Source organism: Desmodus rotundus, chromosome 9, assembly GCF_022682495.2.
Source record: "Desmodus rotundus isolate HL8 chromosome 9, HLdesRot8A.1, whole genome shotgun sequence".
NCBI classification, from domain to species: domain Eukaryota; kingdom Metazoa; phylum Chordata; class Mammalia; order Chiroptera; family Phyllostomidae; genus Desmodus; species Desmodus rotundus.
The window spans coordinates 79,019,630-79,037,416 of NC_071395.1; the positions used below are offsets into that span (position 1 = coordinate 79,019,630).

The following is a 17,787-nucleotide window of genomic DNA, read 5'->3' on the forward strand; positions in this document are numbered from 1 at the left end:
TGTTTACCAGCCTGTCCACAGAGAAAGTTGTGCTGTTTACAGGACCCGCTGGGCTCACAGGACCCCTGGCTGGGGTGCCAGGCCTGGGGTCCCCAGCCACTCTGGTTGGACACTGGCTGGAGATGGCTCTGCTCCAGGGCTTCCTTCCAAGCGCCGCCCCCACCCCAACCTTTTTTTTTTTTTTTCCTTCAGAGGAAGAAGGAGGCTGTGACTGTTTCCTTTTTTTCTGCAGAGCTGACAGCTTCTGAGACAGCTTCAAACCACCTGTCTTTTGCCTCCTGCCCACCTGCTCCCAGCTCCCATTTCGGCCTCTCTAGCATCCCCAGCCCAGGTCTGGGCATCACGTGGTGCTAACTGGAGCGCTGGGCTACGGTTTCTCTTGATGAGGAGCCCTGGCTTCTCACTGGCAGCCCTTGCTCATTGGCCAGACACCCACAATTTCCTGTCTTCAAAGCCAAGACCCACCCACCGCACCCCACTCAGCCCACCCTCCTCTGTGCCTGCACAGTCACTGGCTGTGTGGGGAGAAGGAAGTATGCACAGCGTGCAATCGATTCCACGCCTGTCTCCGGTGTATTTGCTCCAGCGAGGCAGCAGCCGTGGGCCTCAGACTGATAGTGCGGCCATGCTCCTGCTGGACTCACAGGACAGCTGCGCGGCTGCCGTTGGCACAGTGTGCCGCGGGCCCGTGTGTTGTTTTAGAAGTGACGTTGCAGGTTGTGTAGCCTCTGCGGCAGTAATTAGATGGCTGGGGTGAGCCTCTGATTTGTGTGTCCTCAAGAACGCTGTGCTGTGATTGAGCGTCCGTGTGGGCAGGGGGTGCGAGTGTGTGCGTGGAAATGTGCATGTGCTTGTCTTGACCCTGGCCTGTGGGGCCGGGGGCTGCAAGTCTCAAATTCCTCTGCTATTTTTAGGGGCCATATCAGCTCAGCTGTCCAGAGGCCCGGGTGTGTGTCACTAGGAGAGTCCCACTCTCCCTGTCCCTTGCCCCTAACCCTCCAACACTGCCTGCCCCCCACCCGGTGCCTCTACTCTGAGAGCCTCCTCCTTCCCTTCCACACACGCCGCCGCTGTTATCACCGTCTTCCTCCAGGCGGCATACCTGGTGCCCGCAGTCCTCCAGGCCGCTCACGCTCTCCGACTGGCTCTGGCCCTCTGGGGTTGGGCAGCTCTGGGCGGGAGGGGCCTGGGGAGAGGGAGGGGAACAGGGGCGGGGCTGCAGCCAGTGCTATTTTGAGCTGCTAACCGAGCAGCATCAGAGAAGAGACTCCTTGCTCTGGGCTGCTCCGGGCCAGGCCATGCGGGTGAGTGTCCCTCTGACCCCCACCCCGGAAATGTCCCTGGCTCCTCTTGCTGTTTCCTCACTTAGGAAAGGAGGGGCCTATTTGATGTTTCCCCAGATGTGGCTGAAGGAGGTGAGGAGGGAGGGGAGGGGCAACCTTGGGTCTCCTCTCTGAGCCTCTCGTTGTAGAGGGAATTACCCAGCCCAGGCCTCCTGGGGTTGACTCAGGACTTTGGGAGCTTCAGACGGGGCACCGTATTCTAAACCTCAGTGTCCTGGGACCGCATCGGCCTCCCCACAGGCTGTGACACGCCTTCCCCACAAATCACTAGTGCTTGAGGCCTTCCTTGGAACACTATTTTTTTCCAGAACCCCAGTACCTCCCAGGTCTTTGGAAGTCTTGTCCCTGCCTTTGTGTTGCCAGAATAGCCCTCTTTGCCCTTCCTTCTGGTAGACAACTGAGAGGGGCTTAGGAGGGGTGGTCTTGGACCTCCTCTTTCACTGTCCCTGAGAGTGGACCCAGCACCGCCTCCTCCATCTCTGTGGATCGAACACTTGGAAGGGGCACAGATGGCATGTCAGGGCTGCCCTGATTGGCTGTAGGTCTCTTTTGTAGCAGAGGTTACTCGAGAGGAGTAAGTTCCTTTAAAAAGCAAGTGAGGAGAGGCATTGCTGCCTCCCAGTCCGTCCCGTTCCCCCCACGCCACCAAGGGTAAGACTTTCAGCTGGGTCAGCAGTTGGCAGAGCGTGAGGGCTGGCCTGGTGTGGAGGTGTGTTGGGAGCCTGAGATGTGCCCGTGAGCATTTGTATAGCTCTGTGCCCAAGGACTGCCCTGCCCCAGCCACAAAACTGGCACCAGGGTGGAGGTATGTGGTCAGGCAGGGGTGGGGCCAGAGAGACTCCTCACCCTGAAAGGGGGGTGCTTCCTGTTCTATCTGACTCCCCACCCCACCCTGGGCCACCAGCACCAGGTCGCAGATTTGGAGCCATGCACGAAGATGACCAGGCAAATGGCAAAGTGACCTGCAGAGGGGCAGTAAGAGTCCCCAGGGAAGGGAGGCCTCCAGCAGGTCTGGCCGTTAGAGGAAGAAACCCAGGCCCTCTGCAACTGCAGTGGCAGCAGGAAGCCAGTCCAGTGCACCTGCTTCCTCCCGGCCTGCAGGGCAGCGACTGCAGGCGCTGGGCTGCTTTCTGTTCTGCCCTGCCGTGGGGGCGGGCTCTCTCTGGAGGCTGGACCAAAGGGGCCAGGGTATCCCTGCCCAGTCTTCTCCCTCTCTTCCTCTGCCTGGCAGCGTGGCTCGGGCCACTCCCTGCAGAGCCCCCATTTCTCTCAGGCAGCTCTGGGTGAAGTTGATTTAGGTCATGGGTGGAGGAACAGGTCATCTATGGAAACCCTGCTTTCTCCCCAAGATGTCGTTCTGGCAGGTGATGTCATGGAAGGACAGCAGTGCAGGTGAACCTGGGAGATGGAGGCAGGGCTTGCTTCCACCCCTTACAGTGAGCCTCGGCAGGTCCTGCTGGGGTGCGAGTCCTATAGTGCCACTTGCTGCCCTGAGGCCTTGGGCAAGTCACTGCTGGGCCTCCGTTTGCTCATCTGTAAAGCAGGAATCGTACCCGTGTCTACTTCAGAGGGATGTCGCAGGGGTTAAATGAGATGATGTATGTAAAGGGTTCAGCACAGCACCTGGCACTTAGTACACATTCAGTATAGGGCGCCTGTTATTACTGTCTTATTGTTATTTCTTCCCTACACCTTCCTCCTCCCCCGGCCCCAGTCCTTACATAAGTTTGTGCTAGGTTGGGACTGGCAGGGAGAGGGTCACCTGGGACTTACCTCTGCACCTCAGAATGGGAGAGGGAGGAGAGGAGGATGCCTTGCCTCTTCTCAAAATGAGAAGCCCAGGGTGTGTGTGAGTGTTGGCAGAGGGGGGGTGCCAAGTTCTCTGCCTCTAGGCACGCTTTCTCCAGGCACCTGCTGCCCTTGGGGGCTCGCAGAGTGTGGACTTTGGGCTTGGGCACTCGGGCCTCAGGGCGTTTGTCCAGGATGGGCATTCCATCCCTAAGCAGTATCTGTTGGGTGGAATGATTCTTCTGGGGGTATTTGTGCCTGCAGTCCCTCCTGTGAAGGGCTCAGAGGGTTGTAAGTTAAGCGCAGGCAGTCCTTGGTGGCCACACAGAGTAGAAAACCTACCTGATGCAGCCCCCTGAGTTTTGGAACCCTTCTGGGGCTGAGTGGGGGTGGGTCCCTCAGCATCTTTCTCAGATTTTCTCCTCTTCAAGAACAAATGTTTTTAGCTATTATTTCCTATATTGACTATGTAGTCATCTTTATAACAGAAATAAACAGTAAGTAAACAAATACATAAATACCAAGTATCTCTATTGTGTCTAATTCACACAGTTTACAAGATTATTATGATCACTGTTCTATTTAGGTTCTAGCTTTTTTTTAATTGCTATTTTAGGTGAAGTTTTCCATCTGGTTACATTGTCTACATTTTTGCAAGTTTAAGGTGTTATTTACTTTATTTTCACAGAAGGGAAGGGTGAAGGAAAGAGAGGAAGAGAAACATCAATATGTGGTTGCCTCTCACGCGCCCCCTACTGGGGACCTGGTGCTGGTTCCCAGAAGCTCAGGCATGTGCCCTAAACCGAGAATCGAATAGGTGACCCTTTGATTCACAGGCTGGCACTCAACCACTGAGCCACACCAGCCATGGCTAACTTTGCTAGTTTAAATGGCAACATAACAGTACCTTGTACCCAAGCATCATAGTTTACCTAGCCCTTCCTTATTCTAGGCATTTGGGTTGCTTGTAATTTGGGGCTATTATTTAGAGTACACCTTTAAAAGTCTTTGCATGGGTTTATAGAGGTTTCTTTTTTCTTCTTCTTTCTCTTCCTTTCTTTAAGTCAACTTATTGTCTATGCGTTCCTGAAGATGGGATAGCCAGGCCAGGAGATGATGAATTTTAGGCTGTTGTTGTTCCCAAAGAGCTACTAAGCCTCCCCTCAACTCCGTGGCACTGAGTTTACCATCTATTTATTGCTGCTAAGTTTAGGGATTGTGCCTCCCTGTTTCTCCCAGGGACGTGCGAGTGTTATTCTCTGTAGTTCCTAGGAAGCCCGTCGCAGCACTGTTGTACAACAAGCGTTTGTTAAGTGCCCGCAGTAGGATGGGTGAGGAGAGCGCTGCGCATGAGGAAGTCAGAGTCCAGGGAACGTTACAGACACACAAACAGCTCCCCAAGGTCCGTCCTTGTTGCGAATCCCCGTCTGTCTCCCTACCTGCTCTGGGGCCCTCAGCCTGGTACTCAGCCTCTCAATTCCCGTATCTAGAGAGTGGGTCATTGTGAGGATTAAATGGAGACTGTGTCAAGTGCTTACTGCTGCACCTGGCTTGTAAGTATTCCGTGAGCATTGCTTTCTCTTCCCTTCCTCAAGAGAGGGTGGGGTCATCATGCCTCCTCAAGTGGTGGGGTCTCCCTTTGCACATCCAGAACCTCGATCTGGGCGCATTGGACACTAGTCAACACTGCCCCGTCATACTTCGGCGTGGCCCAGACCTCTTGACCCTCGATGCTGAATATTAGCCAGAGTTGGCTACTGAGGATGACTCAGCCCCTCGGACCCTGCCTAACACAGCAGAAAAGGTGGGCCTCTGTGGGGGCAGCGCCAGCTTTGCAATTGGAGTGACTTGGGTTCAAATTCCAGCTCTACCACTTAACAGGTTTGTGACTCAGTCTCTCTGAGTCTTTTTCCTCATCAGTAAAATGGGAATAATACTAATTCCTAAGTCATGAGACTGTTGTAAGGTTTAGGTTTGAAAATGTACTCGCATGTTAAATACATTTACCAGGCCCATCTCACTGTAGGTGTTCCACATTCAGCAATGAACGTCGTTGGGAATGGCTGAGCTCTCCAGAGAGGAACTGGTCAGGAGCAGAGGCTTTGGCTCCCACGCACCCTTGCTCCACGGAGCCATTAGCTCCCAGCTCTGGGGGTGACGGTAGCAGAGGCACTGCCACCATCTTTGGGGCCGAGCTCCTTAGCTGTTCTACATTGGATAAAGACAGGTTATTCTTGATCCTAAGCAAATCTTAGTTAAAATCCAGTGATAAGGAAGAAAGAAATAGCCAGGCAATCTGGCACAAAAGCCACAGAGAGAACTTCTGTTGAGAAGTGTTCAGTGACGTTCATACGGAACAGCTGAGGCAAAGGACCAGGCCCTGGTGTGAATGGCCGGTGCTCTTACATCCTGGGGCGGAGGGGCTCCTTCCCAGACCTAGAGGAAAACCAGAGCAAGAGGTCAAAGAACAAATGAATTAAACAAACTTAAAGTCTCTAGCGTAGGAACTGGAGAATAAAATAGAAACGTCAACAAAGCAAAATAAAAATAACTCACTGAAAACAAAAAATTCTTTAATTTTTCACTGTTAATTCATTACAAACGGTAATAAGAACGAACCAGTTCTTAAGCGCCATTGAATTTAGTGGTTTCTTTGGACGAAGGCTGTCCTTGGGCTGAGGCAGATTCTGCCTGTTGATTTTCAAGGGGACCAGCTCCGGTTTCTAACCCATGAATGGGGTGGCTTTAAGTTCCCCAGGCCCCTTGCGCCTGGCAGGTAATGGTGTGGGGCAGGTAAAAGGCAAAGTTGCCAGAGTCCTAGAGCAGCTTCCTTAGTCCCCTCCCAAGTCACAGGCCCACAACTTTGGTTCACTGAGTTAAGGGCTCAAGTGCCTCTCCCCACCCAGGCCCCTAGGGTGCCAAACCTAGAAAGGGCCTTAGCCATTATCTACACTAGTCCGTGCCCTGCCTCTACGGAGAGGCTCAGAGAGGGGCGGCTTATTTAAGGGCACACAGCATCCAAGGGCGGGAAATTCTACATTCTGTACCCCACTTTGCCTTCTCTTTCCTCTAATGTTGCATACCCCGTCTCTTGACTTTTTGAGCTTTGTAATCCTTCCCCCTCTGCTTCCCCCCCTTCCCCCCCTGTTGCCCACAGTGTTTGTCCTGGCAGACCCTGGCCTTTAGGAAGACTCCGAGCCCCTGAGAGACCCTGCCCACCCATTTCTTCTCTGACCCAGGGTGCAGGCTACTTTCGGCGCCATGGCCTTTTCATCAAGATTTGCCTTCTGGGAGCAAAAGGGAAGTTGGGTTTCAAAACCTTTATGCCTTTCCTATGTGCTTGGCATGGCGTGTGCAGGCAGGGGACTGGCTTGTGAGAGAGGACTTTGGAAACCGGAGCGGGACTGGGGCATGTGTGCATATTTGGGGGTTGGGGAAGAATAACCAGGGGGCCAGTGGACTCACTCTTCTGCCTGTATGGGCCCCTGCGCTGAGTCATGCTCCTCCCGGAGCTCCACCTAGAAAGCCGAGCTGCGGTTTGTCCCACTGGTGCCCCTCCAAGTTAACCCTTCCACACTTCCCCATGCCCCTGCCGCTCCGACTCACCCCTGGGGATGAGGGGCCGCTGGGAATGGCTTTGACTCTGAGGCCTGGGAACTGAATCTCCCCCAGTCTGGGGGCTGTGGAGGGCAGGAGGAAAAGGAGCCAGGCTCTCTGGCTGCCCAGGTTCAGAGGGTGATTCAGGCTGCAGACTTGGGCGTGCCTTTGTGCTGTGCACCGTCCCCAGCTGGGCAATGACCTACCACAGAGCCCTTTGGGTGGGGGAGGGGGATAGTGAGTCAGCCTCAGGCTAAATCTGGAGCTGAGCTCAGAGCTGGGCCTAGTGTCCCAAACATTTGGGGGGACAGCCATTGGTTCCCCAGCCCCTTGCCACTTGGGTAAGATGCTTGGGGTCCCAATCTCAAGCCATTGGAGGGAGGAGCTGGTGAAGGATGCGGAGTGGATTTGGAATCTGGGCCATCCCTGTGCCTGAGCTAACAGCACTGTGAGCAGTACTGAGTGTGCCTGGGTGGCTTGTGAGCACTTGTCCCCCCTCTAACCTGCGTTCACCACCTCTAACCTGCATGCGGGAGCTAGTGCACGGTGTGGTCTCTGGGGGTGGGGGTGGAGTGAGGGATGGGCATCGGTGGGGGACAGCAGGCGCAGACCTAGATTCTGCTTCTCTTCTTCATTCCCTCTCCACCAGTCCCTTCCTTCCCTTTCTCTGCTCCAATCCCAGTTTCTAAAGTAGTCGAGTCCATGCTGATGAAGGATGACTGTCTCTGGCAGTGCGGACTAACTTTGAAGCTTGAACCCATTGAAAAGAGTTCTGTGGGCAAGATGCAGCTTTAAAAGTCCCTTGGCCATCGAGCTGGTCAGTGCCCCAGGCACTGCTAATTAGAGTTCAGAATTAGCCTGGAAGCTGGTTACAAACAGAGAGTCCTCCCAGGGTGGACAATTAAGAGGACCCTGGAAGAGTTTCTGAGGATCTTTTCCATTAGGAACCAAGGACTCCTCTTACCACATTGTGCTGGGAAAGAAAGGCATGCTGAGGTGGGGGCTGGGTCAGGCTGGTAACAGACCTGTCTTTCTCTATAGTCCAAAGAGAGTGAGTAAAGAAGAGAAATGAAATCCGCTAGGACTGCCTGAGCTTGTGGAGGGAGGGAGATAAGTGAGGGGCAAGGGAGAAGGTCCCCCCGCCTGGAGGCCTGGCTGCTCTGGGTGTGTTCTGAGCCAGCCTCTGAACTGAAAGAACCTCCAGAGCGTCCGTATTGTCTGTCATTTTTTCCGGATCGTTACGGCATCTGCCATTGGCCCCTGACTCTGCTCCTCTCCTCTGACTTGGGCCAGCCAGCTCCTGGACTGAGCACAAATCCCTGGCCAGAGCCCCCAGAGCTCAGGCGTCTTTCCTGCCTCCACACCCAGCCCCCGACCTCGGGGTTCCCTCCCTCAGCTGCATGGTTGGCAGTTTTGTGGGTCTGAGGTTGGGAAGATATCTGGCCTCCTGAAAACCTGCCTCTGCCCCACTTTCTGCCTCCAGCCAGAGCCCAGCCATCTGGTTGAGAAGGCACTGTGCTGGAGCCTAGAAGGAAGCTGGAGCCAGCCTGGTGGAGCCGCCCATTCACCTACACTGAGTTCTGCAGGCCCCTGCAGGCCCCCACTCCAGGCGATTCCCCCTCCTCAGGCTCTAGGTCAGGGGGTCCCTGTTCAGACCCCTTCTTGTCTGAGCTGGAATGACTCTGGTAGTTCAGCCTGAGTTATATAAGCTGCATCTTTCTATCCCCCTGCATCCAAGGCCAGGATACTGCTTTCATGGGCAGGCTTCGTTACACAGCCCCGGTGGGCCACGCGGCTGGTCTCTGAGGGCAAAGGCCTTTGGCTTGGGCCCCCACAGAGACTCTTCATTCCTGATGTTGTCACAGGACAGTTTTGACCCCAGTATACCTGTTGCCCAGGTCTGCAGCCCCAGTCCTCCTGGCCATGGGGCGCTCACCCTCTGTGCTTTTCATGCTGGGTCCCTCAGCCCTGACCTGCCAGTGACTTCTCTGTCTGCTCCCTTAGGTGAAAGAGGAGGACAAAACTCCGCCAAAGCCTGGCCCTCCTGGCAAGGAGGAGGGGGCTGTAAGTGCTTTTTCCAAGACCCCTGTGTGAGAGTGTGCCCACCATAGCCTAGCCTGGCAGGCTGCTCCATGGAGCAGGCAGGCATGGCAGGGTGCCCCTTCTGTGTGGGTGCCCAGAGGGAATACCAGGAAGGGGGCCGAAAGTGCAGCCTGTGCGATGCCAGCCTGGGGCGGGTGAAGCAGATGGGAATGCCATCTGCGTGGAGACCCTCCCCCACACCCGTTAAGTCCCTACCTTTAGTTCTGATTTCCTGAACCTTTGGGGCTGGAGAGGCTTAGGTGGACAAACTCTTAGGTCAGGAGCACCAGATGAGCAGCTATTGGGACTCCTCATCCTGCACTGGGTGGCACCAGATAAGGGCAGGGAGGTGCTGCAGCTGCTGCTGTCTCTCCCCAAGACCCCGTCAGCTGCTTGGTACGGGTGACCTGGACGCAGGCCCCAGCTGCCCGGTGCCCCGAGCCAGCCCCTACCCCGCCCCTACACCAGTCATTCTGTCTTCAGATAGAGAGCCTGAACAAAGCTAGACTCTTTTCAGGCAGGAGAAGAGAGACCGTTCCAGAAGAGGTAGGCCTAGGGATGTGTAGTTGGGAGAGGGCTGCTGTCAGCACAGGGGGCAGCAGCGCCCAGGGCTCTGGAGCAGCACTGGACCGCAGAACAATCCATGTTTCATGGCTGCAGATGGCGCCTGCCTGGCTCCCCCACTTCCTTGGACAGAGACTTGATTAGCCAGGCATTGTGGCTTCTGCCTGATCTGTAAACAATCCTGCAAGGCCAGCCTGTGATTGCAGAAGGACACGTTCAAGATGTGGGCAGCAGGGGTCTTGGAGAGTACGCCAGGTTTTTTGTGAAAATTCCACGTAAGGTGCTTAGAAGACCGCCTAGCATATAATCATCACTGTATGATGGCTAGCAGTTGCTGTCATCATCATCATTGTCATTGTCATCATCGTCTGCAGTTGGAGGGGACGGGAGGAAAGCCAGAAAGGGGTGGGAGGAGGAGTAGGACCCAGCAGCTAGGGCCACCAGCCAGCTCCGCAGTGCCCTGGCAGGCCACAGAGCGCTCTTGGTCCAAGAAGCTGAGGATGAGTACCTTCAAGCCCTCCCCTCCCGTCCCCTGCAGCAGGGCCACAATGCAGCTGAGGCCACTTGGCTCAGCTCCGCTCAGGACATGGGGCAACCTCTGCACATAGTGTCCACTCTGTGAGCATCTTCCTACGTCCACGCAGAGAAGGCAGCCGGCCCCTCACAGGGCCCAGAACCCAGGCATACCCTAGAACCAAGGTCATTGTTTTGAGGAACAAGGGCTCAAGCACAGCTCATTAGTGGCAGCTCTTTGCCTGACCAGCAAGGAGCCCCTAGGTTGCCCCCCCCACACACAATGTGGCTAGCATTGCAGGAAGCTCTGCCCTGCTCCTAGTCAGCCTGGCCTTCCCAGCGGCAGGCCCTTGGGTCCACAGACAGTTCCCGCAGGTCGGGGGAAGGGTAGGGACACCAGGTGGAGTGTGCAGCATATCCCATTCAGTTCCTGGATGCCCGGAGGCTGAGAGGCTGCTTGAGCCAGGGCCCCAGCTCTAGGGCACAGTGGAGCCATGGTATCTTGAGTGCTTAACCCTTTGTGGGCCACAGCTGCCTTGTCTCCTCCTATATTCCACATATACACTGTGGGAGCCAGGAGGCCTCCAGCCCTTGAGAGGTTTGCAGGAGGAAAACTGCAGAGAGACTGACAAGAGCGGGCTGAGCTGGAAGCTTCCTGGGCCAGCACCGGGTTTCCACAGCCCTGGAGAATGTGGGTGAAGAGGAGACAGTGGGAGGAGAGTAGACTGTGGCCACAGACTAGAGGAGCGGGACGGGAGGAGGCTTGGAGCATCTTGGGGCCAGGAGTTGCTCCCTGATCATTGTTTTCATCAGGAGGAGCAGACTCTGGGTCTGACTGCCCAGCAAACAGGGTGATGGAGGGACCACAAAGGCAGGAAGGCCTGGGGTGAGGCCTAGGAATTGATTGTTTGACCTCTCCGTGCTTCACCTCTGCTGTGTTTGGGCTGTGAGGGCGGGGGTCACCTGGACTGATGCTCAGTCGCTGCCCTGACAGAAAGCCAGTAATTGGCGCTTCTTGGGCCTCCGGGCACTCTGTGCCGGCATCTCATGGCTCCATGCTAAGCCTGGGGATAGATGGCAGGTGACAGCAGTACCTGCTTGTGCTTCATGGGAGAGGGGCACCACATTCCTAAATGCATTTGTCCTATCTGGGTGATGGAGAGCCTCTTGGAGCTCTGCGTTATTCAGTGCGTGAATGGGGAGTCTGTTCCAGGGCTGGGCGTGAGGCCACACTCCTCACCTCCTCTGCGTGGGGTGGGCGGGACACAGGGGCTGTTGCTAATATCTGCCTGTATCTGTGTGACTGTAGCTAGAGGGCAGCGCAAAGGACAGCAGTGGCCCGTCTAAGAGTCCGCAGCCTCCCAGCGGCCCTGTACCCACAGAGACTTCTGAGGGAACCAAGAGCCCTGCGCCCACCCCCGCCATGAATGGCCTGGGCACTACCCCAGCAGAAGGCCCAAGTGAGGAGGCCCCAGGCCTGTCCCGGAAAAAGGTGGCAAATGCAGTGAGGAAGGTGGTGAGCAAGGTGCTGCCTGGCGAGGAGCCTGGGAGTGCCAGGGAACCTCCAGGCAGAGGGGTCAAATCCCCTGAGCACCCAGCTCGAGGCAAGAGGGTGGAAAAGGCAACTCCTGGTCCCAAGCCGCCACCCCCTCCACCTCCTCCTGCTCTACCTAAGCCTGAAACCAAGAAGGAGACAGCCAAGGATGAGCTGTCTGTGGGCCTGCGGAGCCTGATGTCTCGGGGCAGGAGCAAGGACCACAAGCCCCGCAGCAGGCAGGCTCCTGGGAAGGCGGAGAAGCCCTCCAGCCAGGAGCCAGGCTCTTCGGGGAAACCAGGCTCCCCAGAGGTGGCAGACTCCCCAGTCAAGCCTGGAACCCCAGAGAAGCGGTGTTCCCCAGCCCTGCCAGAAGCGCTGGCTGACCCAGGCTCCGCTAGCCTGAAGTCGAACCTCACTGGATTGCCGCAGTCCAAGTCACCAGCCCCTGACGTGCCACAGGAGGTACCCGAGTGTGTCACTAATCTCCCATGCCCCTCACCACCCTTGCTTGAGGGCCAGACGCCCTCACAACCAGCTTCCCTAAGGCCCCACCCTGCACAAGCCCCGCATGACTGAGAGGCTAGACCCAAGCCATTGCTGACGGCGGGGCCGCATGGCTTTCCCAGACCGAGTGTCAGAGCCCTGTGGTGGCCTGGGCTCTGCGACGGGCCCTGCTAACCAGCATGCTGCTGTCCTGTGGGGGTAGGGGCCTGGTCCTCAGCTACGCGGGGTCAGGTTGAGTCTCTAGACCCCAAATCAAGATTAAGAGTCTTAACGGATCAGTGGTAGGGTGGGGAGACAGACTTCTGGGGTCGGGTGGCCTGCTTGCATTCAGCATCCCAGCCGCCCGCCCGCTGTGGGATCTTGGCAAGGTCCCAGCTGAGCTTTCATCTGTCAGCTGGGGACAACACAGGTCTTCAGTTCCTCCTCTGAATCCCTTGGGCCCTAAAGTGTTTGGAAATTAGCAATTTTTACGTTTTAGAATATCATATAGTGTACATAATGAGCAGCAACCCATAAGCAAATACATTAATATTTCCACAGCAAAACCTATGAATCTTTATGCTGCAGAGGAATAGAATATAAAGAATCAGATTTTGCCACCAAAATAGTTAAGAAGAATCTTTAATCTTTTGTTTGGGGGGGATTTTGGATTTTGGAATTGCTTTGGAGGGTTGCTGTGAAGGTTAGAAATGATTCAGGTAATGAACATGGCCACCCCGTCCCTGGCGTGGGGGTGCGCCACCAATAAAGGGCAGTCCTGCCGGGGAGGCTAAGAACAGCAGTTATTAACTCCATCGTGGCCATCACTACCTCCAGGCCTGGCCAGCAGTCCCCTCTGGTGGCAGGACTCTAGAGGAGCCCTGTGCCTGGTGGCTAATGGGCACAGTGGCCCCCTTTGGGTCTGGGGCCCTGTCTGTCTACAGAGTGCCCTCTGGGTGAGACAGGAGGCTGAGAGGCAGAGAGAAGGAACAAGGAGGATCAGTCCAGCCCTTTCCCTTGGAAAGTGCTGCCTGCTTGGCTAGTCCTTGGGTCGGGGACAGCTCTCTAGAAGCTTTCCCGTTTGGTAAACCCTTCTCAGGCCGCCTGGGGTTGTGTTTGTGGGGAGGAGGGATATCAAGTTTCATCACTGTTTCTCTGTAATTTGCACGCTCCTTCTGGCTGGAAGGGGAAGGGCAGGGGATGAGGGGCAGGGCACACACAGCCTGAAGGCCTGTCCTGTGTCCAGCCCCTGGGATTCCTAAGGCCCCAGAACCTGTCTTGCTCCCATTCCGTGCTTCTTGGGTTTTGAAGAACTTAGAGAGGAGTAGGCTGCAGCTCTCCCCACCCATCCTGGCTCACTCTCAGTCAGGGACGTGACCTCCTGGTGCACAGGAATTCGCCAGGGCATTTTGGCTTGATGGGCAGGGCATGAGGCAAACCATCAGTCCCTGAGAAGACCTCTACGGAGTCGGAGCCAAGAGCATCACGTGCCCGTTTGGGGGGCTGGCCGCCCTCTGGCTTCCTGTTCCCCCACCTCTCACTGGGGCGGAGTTGGGGGCTGAGAAGGGCTCTGTTTGGAGTTCAGCTGCCTGCCCCTGGGGCTGACGGCAGGGGCCACGGTGGGTGGGTGGGGGAGAGTAGGGCCATCCTGTTGCTGAAGTGGTTAACGGTGGTGAGAAGAAACTCAGAACTCTTGGTGCCTTTTTTTCTTATCTGATCTTTTAAAAACTCACATTGTGCCTGGCTTGCCTTCCTGACCCCACTTCACTTACCCACTGGGTCCTAGCAGCTTCCTGGGCTAGACACTTGGCATGCTGTGTCCCCACCACTTCCCGGGCCCGGACTAACAGCGGTTTAACCTCTAGACAGGAGCTGACCCCGAGGTCCGGCTGAGCCCCGCAGAGGAGGCCCACCAGCGGCTTGAGAGGATCTTCACAGCTTCTGTAATGCCACCTGTCGCGTGCACTTCCCCAGTCCCTGGTGTGCCTCTCCCCTCAGGCTGGCGCCCAGCCTGAGTGTGTCTGTGTGTGTAGGAGCACCTGCCTGAGGAAGAGGCTCCATGGCATCCTGGGGCCCTCACAATGGTCTCCCCCCTTCAAGAAAGGAGAGAAGGGCACTGGGGGACATGTGTCAGTGCCCAGGGCTGATGGGCGTGGAGGCAGGGAGCTGACACTCCCCTTTTTTGATGCCCTGGCTCTCCAGACCCAGGCGGGCCAGTTAATGCTGTTTCTAACAGGCAAGGTCCAAGGCCCGGCTGACTCCCCTTCCTCTCCAGAGGAAGAGAGGTCAAGATGATTTGACTCTTGGGCAGTTGGCATGTGGACCCAGATGGGTCACTGTGGGTCGTGCAGCTGCCTGGGAGTAGTGCCGTGGGGGTCTGAGGAAGGGGTCCTAGACTTGGGGCTACCAGTGGTCTTGCCATATGACAGGTGCGAGGAGGATGTTTCTGCAAGGCAGCTTTGGCAGGGGGAGTGGCATCCTGGGGTGTGTGTGTTTGCAGGCCAGGGACAGCCCTATCCTGTGTCTGATGGCTACAGGGGAGCTCGGCTGGAAAAGGCCCTGGATGTGGGAGGTGGCCTGGCCTGGTGGCACCCAGAAGAGGCGCCTAACTCAGAATGGACTAGGTGGCCAGCCTAGGAGAGATCGTGGCCCAGGTGGCACACTCCTGCCCAGGCCATAGGAATGAGTTACCAGAGCATCGTCTCTGAAAAGTCTGATGGTGACAATTGTCTTCACCAGGCTGGGCCTCCTCTTCCCAGTCTGGCCTATCCTTGGCTGGGATCCATTTACCTGCCCAGGCTGGCAACCCCCCTCCTGGTGCTAAGTGACTCCCACCTACACCCTGCACCTTGGGCAGCCTGATAGTGCCCGCCCACTTGCACCTGGGTGCTTAAGGAAGGGGATGTGCCGACAGTCTGCTTGCCTTCACCCCTCTTCTTCTCTCTTCTTTGCTTGCTGCTGGTAGCTGGACCCTGAGGCCGCATCTCCTGCCCACAGCCAGGTAGGGTGTTCCTGCTCCCCTCAGGAGCCCTCCCCTTCCTCCCATGACCACCTGCCACCCCTGGCCTGTACCTGGGCTGGCGTCTGTGCTCGGGCCTCATGCTGGAGTGTAAGGCCTCTTTGCCCTCCTGGTCCCCACCTGGTATCTGGCAGGACCCTCCGGGAGGCAGTGCTAGGAGGTGGAGATGGGGCAGCTCTGTGTCAGGCCCTGGAGGAGTGTCTAGACTAAGCGTCACCGCCCACGTTCAGCCTCTGTGGTGCATGGTTCTCAGCCACTGGAGCACAAGGGCCTGGGCAGAGTTTTGGTCTCTGGGTGTTTCAGTTCTGCTCACTCTGGATAGAGAAAGCTGAAAAGGCTGACTCCCTACCACCACCCCCAACCCCCCTCCCAAGCCTGAAGATGCGGTGTTCTCTTATCTCCACCTGCTGGCCATTGTGGAAACCCACCTTCAGATTAGCTCCAAAGGAGTCAGGCACAGGCCATGACCCTTTGACGTCACCTTGTACGTCAGTCGTCAAACACCTGACCCATAGAATGTACCCATTCAGGCCAAGGTTTCACCTGCCTCACATGATTTAAACACACACACACACACAAAAAAAAACAATTTTGTTTTATAAAGTTATATTTCTTCAAACATGACGAACTAGCCTTTTCTTAATGTCTTCATTTAACAATTTAACATAGTGACATCCAGTAGTGACCCTCCTAACTGAAGGGGAGCGTCTCTGGCCGTGAGTGCCAGGGCCCGGACCCTCTCGTGTAGCCCAGCCTTCTCACTCAGTGGCCGGGAAGGGTAGTCAGTGAGGGAGGGACGTCTCTGGGGCCGGAACCCAACCTGCCAGTGGAACCCAGATCTCTTTCGTTCCGCTCTGAGAAATGTGGCAAAGAAAATGCTTCCTCTCACTATGTGTTCTGTCCTCGATCCCCCACCAGTGTACAGGCCCCAGGTCTCGTGAGGAGGGGGGGACTCTAGAGACTAGTTGTACCTCACGGCTGGGGGTCCTCAGACAGTGGGGGGAAAGGGCCAGTCCGATGGCCGCTCCATGTCCTGGGGGGTGGCCCAGCAGGGCCACTGCGCGACCTGCTGCCCTTACGCCCACACACAGCAAAAGGAGCCCGAGGGGCCTGTCTCCTGCCTGCCCAGCTCCCCCGCCACCATTTCTTCTCGTGGAGTGCCAGCCCCTTACCCTGGCAACGTTTGCAAATGCTTCTTTCTGATGGGCGACCATGTGGGGCCTCCCGGAGCCCCCAGCCCCTCTATACCCACTCTGGTGCCCATCCATGTGGCATGCAAGTCTCTTCCTGTGTTTGGCAGAGCAGTGCTGCCCCTCTCCACCCCCACCCCCCCAATATCTCTGGTCACACCCTTGTGTGGCCTTGGCACATCCACGTAGGTCTGTGTGCCCGCCGCCTTCTGAGGAGGCTGCACGTGCGGCTGGGCACCGCCCCCACCCAGTGCAGCGTCCTCTGGAGGGAAGGCCTGGCCCACACGAGGGCTCAGGCCCTACTTCCCGTCTTGCACGGCAGAGTCCTCAGCAAACACTCTCTCCTTGGGTCTTGAGACAATGCCCTTTCCCAGCTCGGTGAAGGAGGGCCTGTCAGGATGAGAGAGAAGCTGAGCCTGAAAGGTCACGGTAGCTGTGGTCTGGGGTGGGGGGTGTGGGCTTAGGATTCCAATCCCACAGGCTCCGGGGGGGGGGGGGGCAGGGGAAAGGGCAGCTGAAGGGAGAACCTGCTGACCCGCTTTCCTGGGGTCCGCCGTCTCCTGTGCCACCGTCCTGCTAGACCCTCAAGGTTGGCGTGGTCACTAGCTCTGTGTCCTTGTCCTCAGGGCTCCTCAGGACCACCACTCCCTCCTGGCTTCCCCACCTTTTTCCTCTGACACCTCTGAGGTCCCTGTTCTGTGTCTGCTGCCCAACTGTCCCCCTCACCCAGTGGTCATCTGGAAGCCCTTCCCCTCAAGTGTCTCCTCCCTCCTGTTGGCCTTGCCTCTGTTTTCCAGAACAGGGTCTGACTATTGACTCTTCCCCTCCCTCTGACAGGCGAAGACAGAAGAGCAGATTGCAGCTGAGGAGGCCTGGCATGAGACAGAGAAGGTGTGGCTGGTCCATAAGGATGGCTTCTCACTGGGTGAGTCTGGGGAGGCACAGAGGCGGGCGCCTGGGCCTCTTGGGTTTCAGGGCTGGGGTGAGAACTGGGTGGTGAGTGGGGAGGAGGCAGGACCATAATGGGCCCAAAGAGGGTAGGAAAGCCTCCCCAGGCCCTTGTCTGACTGCCTGCCCCACTCTGCAGCCAGTCAGCTCAAATCCCAGGAGCTCAGCCTGCCCGAGGGGAAGGTGCGCGTGAAGCTGGACCACGATGGAGCCATCCTGGATGTGGACGAGGATGACGTGGAGAAGGTTGGCAGGAGGCTGGAGGAGGGCACGGGAGGTGGTCGGACAGGGCAGGCCTGTCCGCTGCCGGTGCAGACAGGTTCTGCTTCCTCAGTGCCCTCCTGCCTGTCCTGTCGCACAGGCTAACGCTCCCTCCTGTGACCGTCTAGAAGATCTGGCCTCGCTGGTGTACCTCAACGAGTCCAGCGTCCTCCACACGCTGCGCCAGCGCTATGGCGCTAGCCTGCAGCACACGTACGCGGGCCCCAGCCTGCTCGTCCTCAGCCCCCGCGGGGCCCCCGCCGTGTACTCCGAGAAGGTGCGATGCCTTCTGAGCAACCATGTTGCCTCATGGACCCACCCACCCACTGCCTACCCCACCTTTTCTGGCTCTGTCCCTTTCCCTGGGCACCCCACGGGCTCCTGTCTACTCTCACAGTTGACCTTGGGAAGAGGAGTCATTTCAAGGGGTGAGGACAGAAAGCCCTTCCCCAGCCTCTATCA

General features: G+C 56.9%; 1 protein-coding gene across 9 annotated transcripts in view; it reads left to right on the forward strand.

Moving 5' to 3' along the window:
• MYO18A (myosin XVIIIA) overlaps positions 1-17,787 on the forward strand; it is a 104,747-nt gene that overhangs the window by 29,890 nt on the left and 57,070 nt on the right. For 7 of the 9 annotated variants that reach the window (XM_071219318.1, XM_071219319.1, XM_071219317.1 and 4 more), the window contains exons 3-6: positions 14,873-14,908; positions 16,954-17,041; positions 17,204-17,310; positions 17,426-17,602. In XM_071219318.1, the coding sequence (XP_071075419.1) occupies positions 14,873-14,908; positions 16,954-17,041; positions 17,204-17,310; positions 17,426-17,602 (408 nt within the window). The remainder of the gene's footprint in view (positions 1-14,872; positions 14,909-16,953; positions 17,042-17,203; positions 17,311-17,425; positions 17,603-17,787) is intronic. The other 2 variants (XM_071219320.1, XM_071219321.1) reach the window with 1 other exon arrangement.